Genomic DNA, 20,925 nt, shown 5'->3' on the forward strand with positions numbered 1-20,925 from the left:
AGGACGAGAACAGTGGTGAGTTTGAGGTGAAGGTGGGAGTGCATCAGGGGTCGGTACTAAGTCCACTACTATTTGTAGCTGTGATGGAGGTGCTGGCTCAGAATGGAAAGGAGGGTTTACCGTGGGAGTTGTTGTATGCAGATGATCTGGTGTTGATTGCAGAAAGTATGGATGGACTGAAGGAAAAGATGAACAAGTGGAAGGAATGTATGGAGACAAAACGTCTGAAGGTGAATATCGGAAAGACGAAGGTGATGGCAAGTGGTAAAGCATGTGGTGAGGTGGAAAGAACTGGGAAGTGGCCGTGTGCTGTGTGCAGGAAGGGTGCCGGAGTGAACTCCATTCAATGTACAATGTGCGCTGAGTGGGTTCATCAAAAATGTAGTGGTCTGAGAAGGTCATTTACCAGTGTGGCAGCTACATTCAAATGTAAGGTGTGCACAGAGGGAGCTGCAGATGGAGGAAATGTTGAGTTGGATCTTGGAGACGGCGTGAAGCTGGAAGGTGTGAAAACATTTTGCTACCTCGGAGACATGCTGAATGGAGAAGGTGGATCAGACTCGGCAACGGTTGCTCGAGTGAGATGTGCATGGAAGAAGTTTCGGGAACTGAGTGGCGTGCTGATGAGGAGGAGAGTGTCGCTGAAGCTGAAGGGAAAGGTGTATGCTGCATGTGTGAGAAGTGTTATGATTTATGGGAGCGAGACATGGGTAATGAACGTAGAGCAGCAATGAAGGCTGGAAAGGGTGGAAATGCAAATGGTTCGATGGATGTGCGGAGTATGGTTGAGAGAGAGAAAGACAAATGATGAATTGCGAAAGATGATGGGAATATTGCCTGTGATTGATGCTGTGAAGAGGAACAGGTTGAGATGGTTTGGTCATGTGTTGAGGAAGGATGAAAGTGACTGGTTGAGAAGAGTGATGGAAATTAATGTAGAAGGAAGTAGAGGACGGGGAAGACCGAGAAAGACTTGGCTAAAGATGGTGGAAGAAGAAATGCGGGCAAGGGGGTTAACAAGGAGAGATGCAGAAAACAGGGCAAAATGGAGAAGATTGTCATGGGGACCGCAAGGCTAACCCCCGCTCTAGCAGGGAAATGGCCTTAAAATGCATGTTGTATTGCAATATAGTCAGCGTATGCACTGTTGAGACGTGTTCAGAAGTGTTTTTTGGGTTCCGTCGTCTAGAAGATCCCATTGTTGTAGTCTGGAGCCAAACACTTCAGCCTTCTCCTTTGACAATGACAGATCTCTCACCAGATCGATTAATTCTTCTTGATTTAGCAAGTGTGGCTTCTTTTCTTCAGATTCAGGTTCATACAGTACATCCATATCACGCCTCGCATCGTCAGAGTTGTCATCGCTTTCATCTGCAGCAGCTTCTAGTGGAACTGGCACTGAAGAATCCAAGTCATGGGGGACCAGCTTCAGAGCAGACTTACAATCTGGATATACAATTTCTGACTTGTTTTTCGTTGAGAAACCAGCAATGTTTGTCATAGAAAAGTAGCAGTCGGAGTGATGATTCGTTGGCTTACGTCATATCATTGGCACAGCAAAAGGCATTCCCTTCCTTTTGCCACTCAACAACTGTGTAAGCCACGAGTTACATACGGCGCAGCAAACATGAGGTGCCGAGCTCTTGTCTTGGTCTCCAACTTTACATTCAAAGTAATACTTGTAAGCAGCTTTCACGCTCTTGGTAAAGTTATTGCGCTGGCTACGTGTAGTGTATTTCCCATAGATATAACTAAAGTTATCAGGGTGATTCACACAGTCTCGCCTATTCATGATGCCTGTAGTAACATATGCCTAACCTGAAAATATACAGAAACATAGGGGCAATACCCTTGGCGCTCACCTGGTAGAATAAACAGTATACTGCACCGACTAAGAGTATTTTAAACCAATTCCAATGGTTGTAGAAGATAGGGCAGCATGTAGAAACATATCAACATAATCATAAGACATCAAACAAACAAAGAAAAAAATACCGATTTTGGGGACAACCCTCCTCCCCCAACCCCATATACCTCCGAAGACTGCAATTTTTCTAATGCCTTGTACAAACATTGGTACATCATGGGTGATTAAGGTTGTGGTGAAGTTTCATCAAAATTGTCTGTGTAGTTTCTGAGGAGAAAGCAAATAACTATTTTGGGGGGCAACCCCCCCTCCCCACGGTAGACACCTAAAGGGGCAGATTTTTTTTAATGCTGTGAACACACTTTGGTACATCATGGGCGGTGAAGGTTGTGGTAAAGTTTCATCGAAATCGTGTGTGTAGTTTCTGAGAAGAAAGCAAATACCTATTTGGGGGGGGGGGGGGGGGGGGTCAAACCTGGACCCACTTTGACCCACCATAACACCCTTAGACTTTGATTTTCTCCGTGCAGTACACAAACTTCAGTACATCACGGGTGATGAAGGTTGTGGTCAAGTTTCATCGAAATAGTGTGTGTAGTTTGAGAGGAAAAAGCAAATTCCTATTTTGGGGGTTCCAACCTGGATCCACTTTGACCCCGGTAAACCCCCTTATACCCTGATCTTTTTTAATGCCGTGAACAAACTTTTGTCACAACACAACAAATATAATTTGTGCTAAATTTGGTCGCAATCCATCAGCAGTTTCGGACAAGATGTTTCAAGTGTTCACCGACAGACGGACTGACAACACACCATCACATAAGCTCCCCTGAACTTCGTTCTAGGTAAGCTTCAAAATATTGTTATGTTTGTGGAGGGTAGACAATGAATACCTTAGTTCAGGTAGAATTGTATAGATTACCATGCTCCGTATGTTGCGATGAAGAAGAGACACCCCATGTACATAAGTAGGAATCCAGTAGACTGTATATCGTGTAAGTGTATAAGTGCTCCCATGAGAGGGGTAGGGTTATGTTAATTAGTTAAGGATTATGGTAAATCCCCTGTATGTAATGGCCTCTGTTATTTTTCCTCAGTTCCTTATGACAATGCAGCACACACACAAAGCCAGGCAATAGCTCATTAAAAGACACTAAATAAAAGCTAACCAAAAACAGGACTTTCAGCACCAACGATGATACCACCGACGTGTGATAACATCAAGCAGGTAGGAACGGAAGGCCACGCCCCAGAGATCAATGATTGGTGAGATTGGTCGAGCAATGAAGAGAAGGACTGGCAGATAGGAGCAAGCACGGGCAGCGTCGGATGACATCAGCCTTGAGTAAAAAGGAGTTGGAGGGCCGACATTTTCTCCCTCTCCGCTTCGGGATTTCATAAAGAACGGTGTTCCCGACATTTTCTCTCGGTTTCGGGATCTGGTGGTTAACAGTTACCAATAAGCGGTGGGATAGTCTCAACGAACAGTCATGTTCCGACATTTTCCCTCCTCTTGCGTTGGAGAATTGGTGCCATGCAATCATAGTTCATATTGCTCTCGTGCTTGGGGCATTGGAGGTTTCGACGATCGTGAGGAGGAGCAAACTGCAGACCGAGGCCTGCATTTCCCACGAGCGAACTGCGCACGGCGGCCTGTGCTGTTCCCGCCAAGGACGCGGGGGTTTTGACGATTCCCAAGGGGGTTCAGGAGACGCTCAGAGCTAAGTACATAAAAACACTCACGCTTTATTTTCACTTTTATTTTTCCCTTTGTGTGTGTACGAGTGTGTGGGGACATCCCATTTAGGAATCTTAGTTTTTCCGTGTGTTATTTTGTGACCGGCATTTCTTCAATAAAGCCGGTATTTTTGTACATTTTGAATCCGTGTCGGTTTGAATTAATTATCTCAGGTTCGAGGACGCCCGGTGGAACCCGTGAAGGTAAGTTCATCATTCTCCTTTCCCTCGCTTGAAAAGAACACCGTCATTTTTGACTGAACGCCTCGGAGTGTAAGCTGTTCGGCTAATCCGTCCGAGACCGGTCTTTATCGGCCACGGACAGGACAAGATATTAGGTTATAACCTGAAAATATAAAAAATACTATTAGCATGATATGAATTCCAAACTTGATACATTTATAAATATATATATATTTTTTGTATACAAGATCGAGGCTCGTGAAAGAGCTAACATTAATCACACAAAAAGACAAACCGACACACACAAAAAAAAAAACAAAAAAAAAAACAAGGGGAGCGGCAGACAAGATGGGGAGAGAGGGGGAAGGACACAAAAGAGAGGGGGAAGAGGGGGAAGGACACAAACACAACATTTGAGAGCAGGGACATCGGGAGGACTTGGGGGGAGGTGGGAGAGGAATAAAACATATGAACACTGCAAGGACTCTGGGGTGAATTACCGGGGGTAGAAAAGATCAAGGTTTTCGATGGGGGAAGATAAGAGATGGTGGTGAACAGCTGTTTTAAAGACCTGGAGGGAGGAGTGGGATTGAAGGGAGTGGGGGAGTTTGTTCCAGAGGCGGGAGAAAAGGGGAATGAAAGAGTGAAGGTGAGCAGAGAGCCTAGACTTTGGCAGTTTAACCATAAGAGGGTTGCAGGCAGATCTTGTGTGACCTGAAGGAATATTGGGGGGACAGAGCACAGAGAGAGCTGGGGGAGCAAGGCCGGAGAGGAGTCGGTAGAAGACAGAAAGACCACCAACCTGCCTGCGGTGAGTGAGTGAAAGGCCCTCGGTGTTGACTACATCGCAGGAGATTCCAATGATTCTGAAAGCTTTGGCCTCAACAGCGTGAAGCCGAGCAAGGTGTGAGGCAGGAGCACCAGCCCAGAGGGGGGAACAGTATTCCATTGAGCTGCGGATGAAAGCCTTGTATGTGGTGAGGAGCTCAGGTGTGCCAAGGAAGGACTTCGCACGACGGAGGATGCCCAGACGGCGACTGGCTTTGGAGGCCAGCTTGGAAATGTGGTTTTCCCAAGAAAGATCATGGCAGATAGTGAGACCCAAAAGCTTGAGCGACACAACTTCTTGGAGAGGATTGTTGAGAAAGTAGATGGGAGGGTTGTCCAGTCGGTCCTTTCGGAGAGACATTGTAAGAGTGTGAGATTTGTCAGGATTGAAAGACATGTTCCACTTGTTTGACCAGTCTGTGATTTTGTCCAGGTCTGCAGAGAGTGAGGAGGCTGCAGACTGCCGATCTGAGGGACGAGGAATGGAGCGACAGAGAGTAGAGTCGTCAGCAAAGATATAGAGAGGATTTTCAAGAGAGTCAGAGAGATCATTGATGAAGACCAGAAAAAGCACAGGGCGCAGAACACTACCTTGGGGAACTCCAGCCTGAACAGGAAGAGGAGATGAGAGAAACCCATTCAGGGCCACACGTTGACTACGACCAGAGAGGAAGTCCGCCAGCCATGCGTGGAGATTTCCATGGATACCAAAGGAGGAGAGTTTGGTGAGCAGAGCAGGGTGCCAGACCGTATCGAAGGCACGTGAAATGTCAAGGGAGACAGCTCTAATTTCCTGTTTGGCGTTGAGGACCTCCATCCATTGTTGAGAAAGCAGAAGCAGCATGTCCAGAGTAGAGTGACCAGGTCTGAAACCAAATTGATGATCAGAGATCAAGCCATTGGAGAAGAGGAAAGATTTCATATCTGAAGCAATGATGGATTCCATGACTTTGCTGATAATTGGGAGAAGGCTGATTGGTCTGTAGTTGCTGGGATCTGTTTTTGCACCTTTTTTGTGCAAAGCGGTGATGTTGGCTGATTTCCAAGCAGATGGCAGATGACCTTGAGCAAAAGAGAGGGTGAAGAGAACAGAAAGAGGGAGTGAAAGAGCAGAAGAACATGATTTTAGGACCCATGGGCTGATGCCGTCAGGACCAGTTGTAGAATCAGAGTCGAGGGTTGACAGAAACTTTTCCACCTTGTCAGGAGGAAAGGACACAGAGTCCAGGAGCAGCTGGGTACGACTGGGTACGGTGGGTACAGAGAGGGATGGGTTTGGGACACAAGATTTAGAGGCAAACACAGAGTTGAGGCATTCAGCTTTTTCACGTGCGGAGTCAGCCGTTAAGCAGTTTGAGGTGAGGGAGGGGATGGAGGGGGAACAAACACCAGAAACAGATTTGACCAGACGCCACCAGGATTTGGAAGAGGGAGACAGATAAGAGAGTTAGGTCTTGAGAATGGTGAGATATTGTTTCCTGGCTCTCCTGAGGGTGGACACACACTTGTTTCGGGCTTTGTGAAAGGAAATGAGATTTCCTTCCGTTGGATTTGCTTTCCAGGAGACGAAAGCAAGTTGTTTCAGGGCAACAGCCTCACCACAAGATTCCGTGTACCATGGACGGGAGGAAGGGTATGACAACTGAAGACGAGATGGGATAAATCTGTGCATGAGAGAGAGCAATTTACTTTGAAAGAATTCCCAGGATGAGTTGATGTCAGAGGCGGTAGAGATGGGAGACCAGTCCAGATGATTGATGGCTGCTTGAAGACCGTGCCAGTTGGCCTGAGTGAAATGCCAGACTCGTCGACGCTGAGGAGGCTCTCTGAGAATGGTCAGAGAGATGTCCACTTTGACAAGCACATGATCAGATGACCCGATTGGAGCAGAAGAAGAGCAGCAGACATTTTCAGGGAAGTTTGTCATAACCAAATCCAGAAGAGAAGATGCTCCGTTGACTGAGATCCGGGTCGGGAAATTGACAGATTGTGTCAATCCCAGTGAGTCGCAGAAGTCCTTTGCTGAAGAGCCATGGCTGGTGAGAGAGGTACCCACACCCAGCCAACTGGCATGGTGACAATTGAAATCACCACATATGAGGAAGAGAGAGTTGGGATGGGTAGATAGAAGTTGGTCCATATTATCAGACAGTGACATGTAGATGGAGTCATCGCTGTTTGGTGGACGGTACAACACACATATGAACAAAAGGTGGGAGCGAAGGGGAAGCCGTAGCCAAAGGTATTCCTGGGGGTGAGGTGGAGAGAGGGCAGTGGAGGGCGAGTGAGGAAGAGAGTTTTTTTAATAAAGATAGCAACCCCACCTCCAGGACGAGGCTCAGGTCTATCATACCGGAGGAGGGAGTAACCTGGGAGAGATACCAAGGCATCAGAGACATCATGAAGGAGGAAAGTTTCTGTTAAGCAGATCACATCTGGTTTGTCAGAAGCAACCTGTATGGAGAGGTCAGTCAAGTTTGAGCGAAGGCCCCGGATGTTTGAGGTCCATACCGTTAATGAAGAGGAAGGGGGAGCATCGGGTCCAGAACAGGGGGGGGGGGGGGAGGGGTAGGGTAAGATGTGGAAGAGGAGGAAGAGGTAGGGAGAGCTGTTGAAGGTGTGTCAGAGATTTCAGAGATTTCAGAATAGCTTGGAGAAAGGGAAGAATGGGGCGGACAAAAGGTTTGATGGAGATTGGGTGAGGCACAGTGAGGTGTTATTTGAGGAGGGGGAAGAGCGAGGCAGAAGGTTTGGGGAGATGAAGGTGAAAGTTGGAAGGGGGAAGAAGCAGGGAGGATGCTTTGAGGAGGAGGGGTGAGAGGGGAGTCTAGGAGGGGAGGAGCGAGGGAGAGTCTCGGAGGGGAGGGGTGTGGGGGGAGTTTAGGAGGGAGGGGAGGGAAGGGGCAAGGGAGGAGATTTGAAAGGGATGGGTGATGGGGAGGATTTGGAGGGGAGGGGTGAGATTGGATTTTGAAAAGTGTACGATTCATGGGAAACGAACATTTTTTGCAAAATGAGTTTGAGACCTTCGAGTCAAAAATACGTTTGAGGACACTGGAGGAGGGGTGGAGTTCTGGATAGTTTAGGGAATGTAGAAAGGAGGAACTGTAAGAGATGGTATTATATATATTTTTTGGAATGAATAGATTTGGTGAGCAAGACGAAAGCATCCTTTTGTAGGAAAAGAAGAAAAGGGTGTTATAATATATGAGAGAAAATAGTTGTTCAGGGAGAGATTATACATTTCTAACCGCGTGATCGCGAACGAAGAACGAATGAACAAAAAGAACAAATAAACGAATAAGACCTGGGAAGGAAATATTTTTTTGGGGGTTTTTTTTTTTTTTTGTGAGTACAGATATTAAACAAGGAGGTACGGGGTGAACGACTGGGACGAAACAGAGAACGAAAATAATTTCAGCGCATTCGACGAATCGCTGAGAAAAACAAAACAACAAGGTCGGAGACGGTACGGTAGCCTAAGCCTACGAGTACTAGGCCTCAGAATACTCGATACGCATTCACCGACGATTGTGTATACATGTACGAAAATTAGCACCGAAAATTTTCCAAAAGATACGCTATAGGTACACACACCGAAAGATAGATACAGTCTCGACAAAAACACGATTGTGAAAGATCACTTAGCTTCGAGAGCGTGAGCGCATGGAGCAGCTTCGAAAAGACGTGACCTCGCCGTGATCTCCATTTGCATTTAATTGCATTTTCATTTAATTGCATTTAATCGCGAATATACATTGCATTTAAACATTTTAGGATCAAGTTATTAACTCCTCTCAGCATGGAAGCAGCACGCAAAATTGTAATGCCACGTGGAAAATTTTACTTAAAAATTCATAGCTTAGTCAGTTTTCATCCATTTTTAATAATCTAAATTGTATTCTCAAGCTCTTTTTATGAGAAATAATATTCTACAACAGTTGTTTTGTTATAATTGAAAAACAAAATACAAAAAAGAATAATTTATGATCACTCAAAATCACCCACGAGGGCAAGCTACTGTAATTGGACCTTATGTATAACTCAAATTCCTGACGTGCTGAGAAAATTCTGACTTCAGATTCAGAAACAGCAAACTCGATTTAGTCTAGAACATATGTTTCTACCCCAGTAGCAAAATCTTTGTTGTCCAGTGTCATCCACGAGCTACTTTTTTGACAGAGGAAAACTCTGCAAGAAACGAAATTATCTGAATACAACAACATTGTGAAGAGAAAATCAAATTATGCACCTGGATCTCCATTTCCTGGCCTCGCTCTTCAAGTAGAGACTCAATCTCGAGCAGCTCACGTCGAATCGAGTAGCGCAGAGCTCGAAGACGCGTACATTCACCTCTGGTGAACACGTCAAGCAAACCTAGCATAAATCTGAATCTTGAAAACCATTGTATCGATTTAATCAACAAAACGTCTGCTTTGAACATGCACGTCAGCCAAATGTATCAGCAATAAGAAACGATTGAAGATGAAAACCATTGTATCGATTTAATCAACAAAACGTCAACTTTGAACAGGCGCGATAGCCACTTGTATCAGCAATAAGAAACAATTGAAGATGAAAACCATTGTATCGATTTAATCAACAAAACGTCAACTTTGAACATGAGCGACAGCCACTTGTATCAGCAATAAGAAACAATTGAAGATGAAAATAAGTCGAGCTCAAAAGTTGGGCCAAGTTTCCCATTAAATTAATTACATTAATTACATTAATGTAAATGGACTCTTCGTGGTTAAAGGCTTAATTCCCTGATGACATGTTTAGAATACTGTACATGTATTTTAAACTACTGAATAATTAACAGTGGGGTTTGTAAACCCAAATTAGCATCGACCAGAATCGTACGTCTAGTTAGATTGCCTGTCACCCTTTATGTAGGCATGCCGAACAGCTGGATTCTCCGTGGGAAATCCCCAGGGTCCAGTGGGTAAAGGCATGTACAAGACAGAGGCAGGCACACTGAGGACAACTTGAGTTAGAAGCGAGTTTAGATGACATAAATTGAAGACATTTTAAATTGTAATGACAAGAGAATAGGGAATTGCAAGAGACCAAATTGCACATGGCTGGAATTTGGATTGAAATTGGCTGACATTAGGGTAGAACTTTCCTCTTTCCTTTCTTCATCCCAACAGGGTTTGGAATGAAAGGCAGAATGAATGACAAGTTGATGAATCAGATGTACAAAGCACGTGGCAATTTTTTTTTAGTAATCGAGCATTGAATGTATGATGCGTAGTGGGGCTTTGTGTGATGAAGAAGACAAAACACACGCCCTGTGGAGATAATCCACACTTTGACAAATGCTGAGCGCAATTTGCACCCAGCGGTGTCGATCTGACCGGGCCGCCGTGGTGTTCGCATTACAGCCCGACCGAATATCGTCGCTTCGTGGCTGCTTTCCGCTGCCGAAATCCAGCGTGGCTTGGGCGATTCTGCCCCTGTTTGGAGAACACCCAGTGAGGCCTTCATCGGGGCCGAGCGTGCAAGGCTTCCGCTGCCGAAATCCAGCGCGGCTTGGGCGATTTTGCCCCTGTTTGGAGAACACCCAGCGAGGCCTTCATCGGGGCCAAGCGAGCAAGGGCGTGTCGGGACCTGGTTCGCGCCATTGACCGAGTGGTTCGCACCAACCGGGGCTGTTTTCGGATGAAGTGCTGATGTCCTTGGACTTCACGCCAGGCTCTGGGCCGACGTGGTGTGGTGCTGATATTTTGAGAGGCTTGATTTAATACCCCAACCTCTCAACCGCACCTCCTTTTCTGCTACCCCGCTGTTATTATTTGCGAGTATTTTTAGTGAAAGCCCACAATATATTATATCCTTATATATTTGTGCACATTATATATATATGTGCTTATATATATGGACTTCCGGTCCGCTCGAGCAAGGAGGCTTGCTTCGATCTCTCCACAGCATCGAAGTCCTTTTCAAGGGTGTGGTGCTGACCGGGCTGCCGTGGTGCTGACCGGGCAAACGTGGCGTGGTGCTGACCGGGCCGACGTGGTGTGGTGCTGACCGGGCCGACGTGGTGTGGTGCTGACCGGGCTGACGTGGTGTGGTGCTGACCGGGCCGACGTGGTGTGGTGCTGACCGGGCCGACGTGTTGTGGTGCTGACCGGGCCGACGTGGTGTGGTGCTTACCGGGTCGACGTGGTGTGGTGCTGACCAGGCCGACGTGGTGTGGTGCTGACCGGGCCGCCATGGTGTGGTGCTGACCAGCCTGACGTGGTGTGGTGCTGACCGGGCCGACGTGGTGTGGTGCTGACCGGGCCGACGTGGTGTGGTGCTGACCGGGCCGACGTGGTGTGGTGCTGACTGGGCCGCCGTGGCGTGGTGCTGACGGGGCCCCCACAGCCGTGATTCCTCCCCCAACCCCCCCCAGAATTTCCATGTTTTAAACGTTTCCCAGTGTGTACCCTGGATTAGAATAGGTACACCGTATCCCTGCGTGTCGAAAGAGAGGACTAAGAGGGTTGGCGTCAGGAAGGGCATCCGGCCATAAAAACATTGCCTCAAAAAGAGAACCATGACAATTACAACTACATATGGGCAGGGTACAGCCCGAAGTGGAGATCGGTTTCTGAAGTTTGGGACATGGAATGTAGGGACAATGACAGGGAGATCAGGAGAAGTGGTGGAAGTATTGGTCAGAAGAAGAGTGGACATATGTTGTGTGCAAGAGACGAGATGGAAGAGAAGTGGTGTGAGAATGGTGAAGGGTAAGCAGGGACAGAAATACAAGTTTGTGTGGCAAGGATGCCTGGAGGGTGTGAATGATGTTGGTGTCCTGTTTTCTGAGGAGTTTGTAGACAGTGTGGTGAGTGTGACTAGAGTGAGTGATAGGTTGATGATGGTGAAAATGATGATTGGAAAGCTCTTGGTGAACGTCATCTCGGGATATGCTCCGCAGGTTGGTCGGAGCGATGAAGAGAAGGACAAGTTCTGGTGTGCGATAGAGAAGCTGATGGAAAACGTGAAAGATGAGGAAGTTGTTGTGGTAGGAGGAGACCTAAATGGACATGTGGGAAGGAGTATGGATGGTTTTGAAGGAGTTCATGGGGGTTACGGATATGGTGTGAAAAATGGAGAAGGTGAAAGGATTTTGGAGTTTGCTGATGGAGCTGATTTGTTGATTTGTAATACTCAGTTCCAGAAAGAGGATAATAAGCTTGTTACATACACGTCAGGTGGGTCGACGACAACCGTTGACTACCTGATGGTGCGTAGGCGAGATAGGGGGCACCTCCGGGACACAAAGGTGATCCCGGGGGAGGAGGCTGTTTCACAGCACCACTTGGTTGTCTGCGACATAAGGGTGAGAGGTGCGAGGAGAGCTCAGCGGGTGAAGTACCAACCGAGAATGAAGGTGTGGAGGTTGAAAGAGGTGACAGTAAGGGAGGCATTCAAAGAGAGGCTGAGTAGGGTTGAGGATGATGTGGTTGAGCTTGAAAGTGGTTGGATGTCAATGAAAGCTAGTCTGTTGGGAGCCGTTGGTGAGGTATGTGGATGGACAAAAGGACCACCGAGGCACTCGGAAACATGGTGGTGGGATGATGAAGTTGGAAAGAGGATTGACGAGAAGAGGAAGAAGTTCAAGGAGTGGCAGAAGGCGAAGGGTACGGGAGCAGACACAGCAGAGCATGAAAGTTATAAGGCAGCCAAGAAGGCTGCAAAGAAAGAGGTAGCAAAGGCGCAGGAGGCATGTAGGAAAATGTTCGGAGAACACTTGGATTCGGAAGAGGGTCACAGATCAGTATTCAGGATTGCAAAGCAGATAGCGAAAGAGAGGTGTGATGTGATGGGGGTGAGTTGCTTGAAGGATGAAGTGGGACAAATCGTTGTGGACCCAGATAGAATTAAAGGAAGATGGAAAAGATATATGTTAATGCTGTTGAATACAGAGAATGAATGGGATGGCAACATAGAGAGTAACCCAGTTTTAGGACCGGCAGAGAAGATAACTGAGAAGGAAGTTGAGGAAGCGATAAAAGCAATGAAGAGTCGAAAAGCGGGAGGGCCGACGGGAGTTGTGGGAGATATGTTGAAGGCAGCAGGAAGTTGGGGTGTGAAGAGAATGACAGAGATCTGAAATCTGGCGGTGAAAGAAGGCCGCATTCCAGTGGATTGGGAACTGAGTATCTTCGTCCCTCTATACAAGGGGAAAGGTGACCCTCTAGAGCAGGGGTCGGCAACCTTCGGCACGCGTGCCACCATTGGCACGCGGCAGCGTAATCATTGGCACACTGGCGAAAGCAGTGCCCTCTCCGCTGCATGTCAAATCACCTCTTGAACAGCCATTGGCTGTTGCGCGTGTTGCACTATAACAGTATTCTGGTGTGATGGTGCAGGGTGTTGAGGTAGATGGATCAGAGCAGAGTCACCATTCCAATTCCAAATTCTTTTACTGGAATAATAATCAAAGATGCACAACATGAGATGCTGGCCTGGCGCATTCAAACACAATATTTGCGGCAACCAGATGTGCTGTAACAGTAAGAACAGTGGTGTTGTTCACAGCAGATGGTCCGAGGCTGCATCTCCACTCATTATTATTATTCGGACTTGTTTCTGAGTTTTAACATTAATCTCATCATTATTCTGAATTGTATAATAATCGCAGATATAAAACAGGATGCAGGCTTGGTGCCTTCCGATACGCCGTTCGCGGCAACCTGAGGTGATGTAAGAGCGACTATGTGTTAACACCCGGTGGTCAGCGGTTGCATCTCCACTCTTTGTTATCATTCAGGCCGCCTTCTGTGTTTTAATATTAATATCGTCATTATTTTGAGTTTTTTTTAATGGGGTGGTGGTAATGAAAATGGGGGTAGTAGTTTTTCTCGTAACACGCGGCCTGTCTTATTTAGTTTGATTGATGGTACGGCCTCCCGCTCACATTTCCCACAGGAATTGCAGTGATGCGGTTCAAGTTCGGTAGATGATGGCAGCCCCGCTAGCTAAGAAAGCTGAAGTAAAGGTTCGGGTATTCCAGCCCTCATGGACAGAAGACTGGGGTTTTGTTTTTCAGAAGGACCGTGCTGTGTGTACTTTATGTTTTGAAAATGTTGTTTGTCGAACGTCGAGTGTTAAGCGCCATTTTGAGACAAAGCACGAGAAAACTTTCAAAGATCAGGCAGACAAGGCAGAATCCATCAAACGTGCCGTGTCCAGGTATGGGAAGCAAGCCAACACCCTCATAATCTTTGCCATTGCTAAAAGCCATGCGAATGAAGCAAGCTATCGCATTGCTCATTGCATTGTGAAACGCGGAAAGCCATTCACGGATGGCGAATATATTAAGGAGGTTTTTCTCTGTAGCTCAGAGGTTATGTTTGAAGGCTTACCAAACAAAGAGACAATCAAATCAAGAATAAAAGATATTCCCATGTCAGCTAGAAGTGTTGAGCGACGCATCGAAGAAATGGCAGAAAATGTCAGCGCGCAGCAAATAGCTGGGTTAAAAGATGCTGTGGTATTTAGCATTGCACTTGACGGGAGCCCTCATGCTCTCAGGTTTGGCAGTCATTGGCATTTGGCAGTCGGCAAGCTAGCAATGTTTTCAAGCGATGTTGCTACCTCCACTTTCCACTACTTCAGACACGTAAGGGAGCTTTCCTCGCAGCACAGCATCAGCACCGCTGAAATATGCAAATACATGAGCGAGCTTGAGTCGGAGTTCACAACACGATTTGGGGACTTTCAGAAGTATGGACCCATGTTCTCTTTCTTGATCAAGCCAGACAGCTTTGATGGACACGAATTGGATTTATCTCTGATAGACTGGTTGGATACACAGGACATGGAAATGCAGCTGATTGAGCTGAAGAGTTCAACACTGTGGGTGACTAAGTTTGCAGAGCTCCGGAAACAACTAGAAACCACGGCAGTGCAAGATCACGAAACCTGCATCTTCACCTGCTGGACATCCGTGCCGAAGAAGTTCACCTGTCTCCGGAACGTTGCACTGGCTTTGCTGTCAGTCTTCGGGTCAAAGTACCTCTGTGAGCAGATATTCTCACACATGAAGAACGTGCTCAGCCCCTCCCGCAGTCGTTTGACAACCGACCACTCCGAAGCATATGTGCAACTTAAAGTGACTAACTTCAACCCCCAGATAATGGAGCTCAGCTAAGGAAAGCAGGGCTAGGGATCACACTGACTGGTAGGCATGTTTATTTGTAGTACACATGGGTTTGCATATGTAGCTGTTTGTCCATCTCTTTTTTTTCCAACTCAGATGTGGATGTTTTCATGAGGATGGCAGCATTCTTGTATAGTACTGGTATTTCTGTTTGACACACTTTATTCTCCCTTTTTGACATTTGTTCCCAATGCAATACTTTGTAAATGAGTTACTGAAAGCAGTGTTTTGAAATGGGGTCCATGCATATAATTTGTATCGTCATTGGGGACAAATTTTACAATGATAAAATGATCATTACAATGTCCTGATGATGAGAGATAAATGTTTCTTTAAAATGTTGTTGCTATGCATATAGCCTATATGGATGGAATTTAAATTCCATGTCTGTTGGAAGTATTTTTTTGATGTGGTGTCATAATTCAACTTAATGTTAAACTTAATGTTGATATGGCACACAAATTAACAAGAACATTTCAAACTGGCACTTCATGTCAAAAAGGTTGCCGACCCCTGCTCTAGAGTGTGGCTCGTACCGAGCGATAAAGTTATTGGAGCATGGAATGAAGGTATTGGAAAGGGTGTTGGAGAGGAGGATAAGGAAGAAAGTGAAGATCGACGAAATGCAGTTTGGATTTATGCCAGGAAGAGGAACGACAGACGCCCTTTTTATTGTGAGGCAGTTGCAGGAGAAGTACATGGAGACGAGGAAGAAGTTGTTTCTTGGGTTTGTTGATCTGGAGAAAGCATTCGATAGGGTTCCACGCAAAGTATTGACATGGGCATTGAGGAAGTTAGGAGTGGAGGAATGGTTGATCAGAGTAGTGATGGCAATGTACAAAAGAGCGCGCACAGCTGTAAGGACGAAGGACGGGAACAGTGGTGAGTTTGAGGTGAAGGTGGGAGTGCATCAGGGGTCGGTACTAAGTCCACTACTATTTGTAGCTGTGATGGAGGTGCTGGCTCAGAACGGAAAGGAGGGTTTACCGTGGGAGTTGTTGTATGCAGATGATCTGGTGTTGATTGCGGAAAGTATGGATGGACTGAAGGAAAAGATGAACAAGTGGAAGGAATGTATGGAGACAAAAGGTCTGAAGGTGAATATCGGAAAGACGAAGATGATGGCAAGTGGTAAAGCATGTGGTGCGGTGGAAAGAACTGGGAAGTGGCCCTGTGCTGTGTGCAGGAAGGGTGTCGGAGTGAACTTCATTCAATGTACAATGTGCACCGAGTGGGTTCATCAAAAATGTAGTGGTCTGAGAGGGTCATTAACCAGTATGGCAGCTACATTCAAATGTAAGGTGTGCACAGAGGGAGCTGCAGATGGAGGAAATGTTGAGTTGGATCTTGGAGACGGCGTGAAGCTGGAAGGTGTGAAAATATTTTGCTACCTCGGAGACATGCTGAATGGAGAAGGTGGATCAGACTCGGCAACGGTTGCTCGAGTGAGATGTGCATGGAAGAAGTTTCGGGAACTGAGTAGCGTGCTGATGAGGAGGGGAGTGTCGTTGAAGCTGAAGGGAAAGGTGTATGCTGCATGTGTGAGAAGTGTTATGATTTATGGGAGCGAGACATGGGTAATGAACGTAGAGCAGCAACGAAGGTTGGAAAGGGTGGAAATGCGAATGGTTCGATGGATGTGCTGAGTATCATTGAGAGAGAGGAAGACAAATGATGAATTGCGAAAAATGATGGGAATAGAGCCTGTGATTGATGCTGTGAAGAGGAACAGGTTGAGATGGTTTGGTCATGTGTTGAGGGAGGATGAAAGTGACTGGTTGAGAAGAGTGATGGAAATGAACGTAGAAGGAAGTAGAGGACGGGGAAGACCGAGAAAGACTTGGCTAAAGATGGTGGAAGAAGAAATGCGGGCAAGGGGGTTAACAAGGAGAGATGCAGAAAATAGGGCAAGATGGAGAAGATTGTCATGGGGACCGCAAGGCTAACCCCCGCTCTAGCAGGGAAAATGGCCTTAAAATGCATGTTGTTGTTGTTGTGTTGTGGTGTCGATCTCGCAACCCTCGGACACTGAGTGTCCGTCGTGTTCGAATCCCACACTCCTGACACCAATTGTTGTGTTCACGGCCGGGATTAAGAACCTTGGGTGACGGATGACCAATCGAGGTTTAACTCCGAGGCATTCAGTCAAAAATATAGCGGTGTTCTTTACACGCGAGGGAAAGGAGAACAACGAACTTATCTGGATGGCTTCCACCAGGCGTCTTCACACCTGCAAAGATCAACTCAAACCAACACAGATTCAAATGTACAAAAATACCGAATTTATTGAAGAAATGCCGGAAACAAAATAACACACGGCAAAACTAAGATTCCTAAACGGGACGTCCCCATACAGACTCGTATACAGACAAAAGGAACAAATAACTGGTAAAAATAAATGTGTGTGTGTTTCTCACCGAGGCACTTAGCTCTGAGCGTCTCCTGAACCCCCTCGGGAATCGTCAAAACCCCCGCGTGTCCTTGGCGGGAACAGCACAGGCCTCCGTGCACAGTTCGCTCGTGGGAAACGCAGGTCTCGGTCCACAGTTCGCTCCTCACGATCGTCAAAACCTCCAACGTCCCGAGCACAAGGGAGCTTATCAGAGACCGTTCACAGAAACCGAGAGAAAGCCAAGAGAGAAAATGTCGGGGACACCGTTCTTTATGAAATCCCAAAGCAGAGAGAGAAAATGTCAGCCCCCCAACTCCTTTGTACTCAAGGCTCTGACATCATCTGATGCTGCCAGTGCCTGCTCCTATCAGCCAGTCCCTCTCTTCGTTGCTTGACAAATCTCACCGATCACTGCTCTCCGGGGCATGGCCTCCCGGACCTGCCGACTTGATGTTCTCACACGTCAGTGGTATCATCATTGGCGCTCAAAGTCATGTTTCCAGTTAGCTTTTATTTAGCGTCTTTTAATGAGCTATTGCCTGGCTTTGTGTGTGTGCTGCATTGTCATAAGGAACAGAGGAAAAAGAACATAGGCAATTCCATACAGGGGATTCTTTACCCATAATCCCTAACTAATTAACATAACCCCACCCATCGCATGGGGACACATACACTTACACGACATACGGTCCACTGGATTCCTACTTAGGTACATGGGGGTTCTTCTTCTTCATCGCGACATACGGAGCATGGTAATCTATACACTTCTACCTGGCTCTCAGGTAATCATTGTCTACCCCCCCACAAACGTAACACAGCCCCCCCCCCCCCTGGAACCGTAGCTCCCGCAAGGTTCATTGCAGGCGTTACCGTTCCATTCTAAACATTTACCGACTCGCACTTAATTTGCCTATGAAATAAATTAGGAGGGGCTGTGGGAACCAAGCCGTAGCTAATTTAACTATTGTCCTGCACCTTCTACACCCCTTAAGCAACAATGCAAATATGTACAAAACTTTAAGTCCTCGCTCCTAACTCCTGGGGCAGGAAGAAGAATGTCAACACAAAAAAACTACCTTACCCCAAAAACCTCAATAAAAATTCAAGACTTCAAAACATTTGTACAAAACCTTGGATCCCTTTCAAGACCATGTCCCCTGGTGGATGCCACAATACCCAACGTTACCTGCGGAGCCATCCCATTGTACCCCAATTTCCGCAGGCCCTGTCCTGGTGTTACAGGTGAGTGACATGGATAGGTGGATTTCGCCCCCATCCATTCACACAAATCCCATAACCATTCATACACATTGCAATAATCATCAAAAACACTTATTTCAACCCCCCTGCAAGACCATGGCCAAGATGTTATAACACATGTGTGTGTGATCCTCAACTAGGAGCGGGGAGGTACCGTACAAGCAAGATGGTGGGGGCGCTTCAGGCTGTGGTGCTCGCAGTTCAAAAACAAGTCGCCCGACATATGACTTCTTCCCCCACCCCCCCTTTCAACTCTTGCCCCCAGGACAGCCAAACAGCTCCTTTAGCTGTCGTCCCGCTGGGGAAGTCTCCACACCAGGCTCCTTTGCCTCAGGCTCTCACATAGCATCAAGGGTCGCCAGGGGTCTCTATACCGCAGGGACAAACCCCACCCACAAGACACTTTATGGCACACAAACCAATCGTCACCGCTCAATCAGCTCCTCCGCCCCAATTTCAAGAATTACGGCCTGACAGAGCCCAACCTATCAATACTACTCCAAATTTACAAGCAAGTACCGAAGCCTGGGACAGTAAACACCAAGGCCTCTTACCTTTATCTTCATGTGCAGGTAGTTGCAGGTTGGTCGGGTCCAAGAGTGCCATCCACCCTATTGAATCCCAAATTTATCCTATGGGGCCGATCAATTTTCACCAAATTTCCTTTTCATCCAATGCACTGGCAAGCATGTGGATCTGCCTCCTCCGGTGACCTTTACTACACTACTGCCATTGGCTACGACAGCTCCGCCCCTCTACCGTGCAAAGGCCATCGGGATAAGCTGAGCAGCCGAAACGCCAACATGGCTCATGTGTCCATAAGGGTGCGACCCATCATCCATCCTTCGGCCCCCTGCAAGGAACACGGCTCCACCAGCCACAGCTGGCCAATGTGGTGAGCACCTGCTGCCAACTCTGCCATTCCCAAGGCCTCGGACCTGGAAGGCACGGTTGCAAGTGCGTGGCATCCACATCACGTCCCCTGCACCTCTCACATCCCCCAGTCCACTCACATGCAGCCCCCAAGTGCCCACCCACACTTGACCACGCCCAAGGTCTAGCTGACAGGCATGCTTCACCAGGAGACTAAATCTCAGAAGACACGGTCCGCACACCTCGGCTACCCATAGCACCACGTTGACGTCCAGACTGCCCAACTACATCACCACAACACTACGTCCAAATATTGGCCCCGTCACCTCCGTAGCCAGTTGAAGGCTGTGACCAACTACTCAATCCATTTTTGTCCCAGCCTCCAACACTTTGGTCTAACACACCTGATTCAATAATGGTGCCACTGTGCAGTGTCCACCATGGCCTCACAAAATTCACCCTTAAATTTTCATCTAACCCTCAGATCTAGCCTGGTGATGGCTTACTAGTTAGGGTGCCGGCTTGGGATCCGAGGATCCTGGCTTCGAATCCCGGTCGATCGCTGAATTAACGCCAGGGGGGTTGACTCAGCCTGTCATCCTTCCGAGGTCGGCAAATTGAGTACCAGTTCACTGGTAATTCCCTGTGTGAGTCGACTAACAGGGTTGGTGGCAGGAAGGGCATCCGGCCGTAAAACATTGCTTCAAAAAGGGGACCATTGTGCCCGAAAAAGGCCAACCCCTGCTCTGCAGGGAAAAATGGCCTCAAGGTGGTTGGTCCTTCCTCAGATTACCCATGCCAATTATTTTTCACAATTCACTAATTTCACCAAGGGTGCTTCTCCATACACTTGCCAGCCGAGCATATCTTCTCAAGCCGAGAGTCCACAAGTCACGACAGATAATCTGTGGAAGATCATTCTCACACCATCAAGTTCGTCAGGTTCACGATGTCAATAAATTATATTTCGTTCAAAATCATGGTAGATTAGCAAACCTATACATTTTTGGAAAGGTTACAGCATAAGGAAACTAAAAATCAATGTTTACATTTGGAGAGATACCTGTATGGAGGCCATTTTGGATTTTCAAAATGGCCACTGTAAAATACATATTTTGTTCTATTTCTGCCTCTAATTACCCTAAAAACTTTAAAAAATATACTAAACCTATATTTTCAGGGACAAGGAATCCAATGAAAGTATCAAATTAGTGCTATGGGGAATGGTAAGACACGAATCAAAGGTTTTGAATTGCAAAATACTGTCTTTATATTCGCGATAAGTTGCATAATCAAATACATGTTATCATTTTGTACAGGCAGTTAATAACATCAAAATGTGTCACAATAATTCATATCACCAAACATACACAGGCAGTCAGCAAAATCATATATACACATGCAGTCAGTATAACTTCACATCTACGCAGGCAGTCAATGACAAAATATACACAGGCAGTCAATGGCATCAAACATACACGATTACAGAATATGCCATTTAGAGTTCGTCATCACTGTCCTGTGTGTCGTATCCGACAATATAGTCCGCATCGTTTTCACAGTCCGTTCCACACAAGCAAAGGTCGGTCAAATTGATTGGCAAATCGAATTGGTCGAATGGTC

General features: G+C 46.8%; 1 protein-coding gene across 9 annotated transcripts in view; it reads right to left on the reverse strand.

The window, feature by feature from the left end:
* LOC137431911 (protein ITPRID2) overlaps positions 1 to 20,925 on the reverse strand; it is a 227,741-nt gene that overhangs the window by 5,809 nt on the left and 201,007 nt on the right. For 3 of the 9 annotated variants that reach the window (XM_068123744.2, XM_068123746.2, XM_068123747.2), the window contains one exon: positions 8,868 to 8,970. The exons of 1 other annotated variant lie outside the window; for it this stretch is intronic. In XM_068123744.2, coding sequence (XP_067979845.2) covers positions 8,868 to 8,970 — 103 coding nt within the window. Of the gene's footprint in view, positions 1 to 8,867; positions 8,971 to 17,194; positions 18,798 to 18,983; positions 20,208 to 20,925 lie in introns of all 9 variants that reach the window. 5 more of the 9 variants (XR_010985369.2, XR_013624197.1, XR_010985367.2 and 2 more) reach the window with 5 other exon arrangements.

This window comes from Myxine glutinosa, chromosome 7 (assembly GCF_964187855.1).
Source record: "Myxine glutinosa chromosome 7, kmMyxGlut1.1, whole genome shotgun sequence".
In the NCBI taxonomy this organism is placed as follows: domain Eukaryota; kingdom Metazoa; phylum Chordata; class Myxini; order Myxiniformes; family Myxinidae; genus Myxine; species Myxine glutinosa.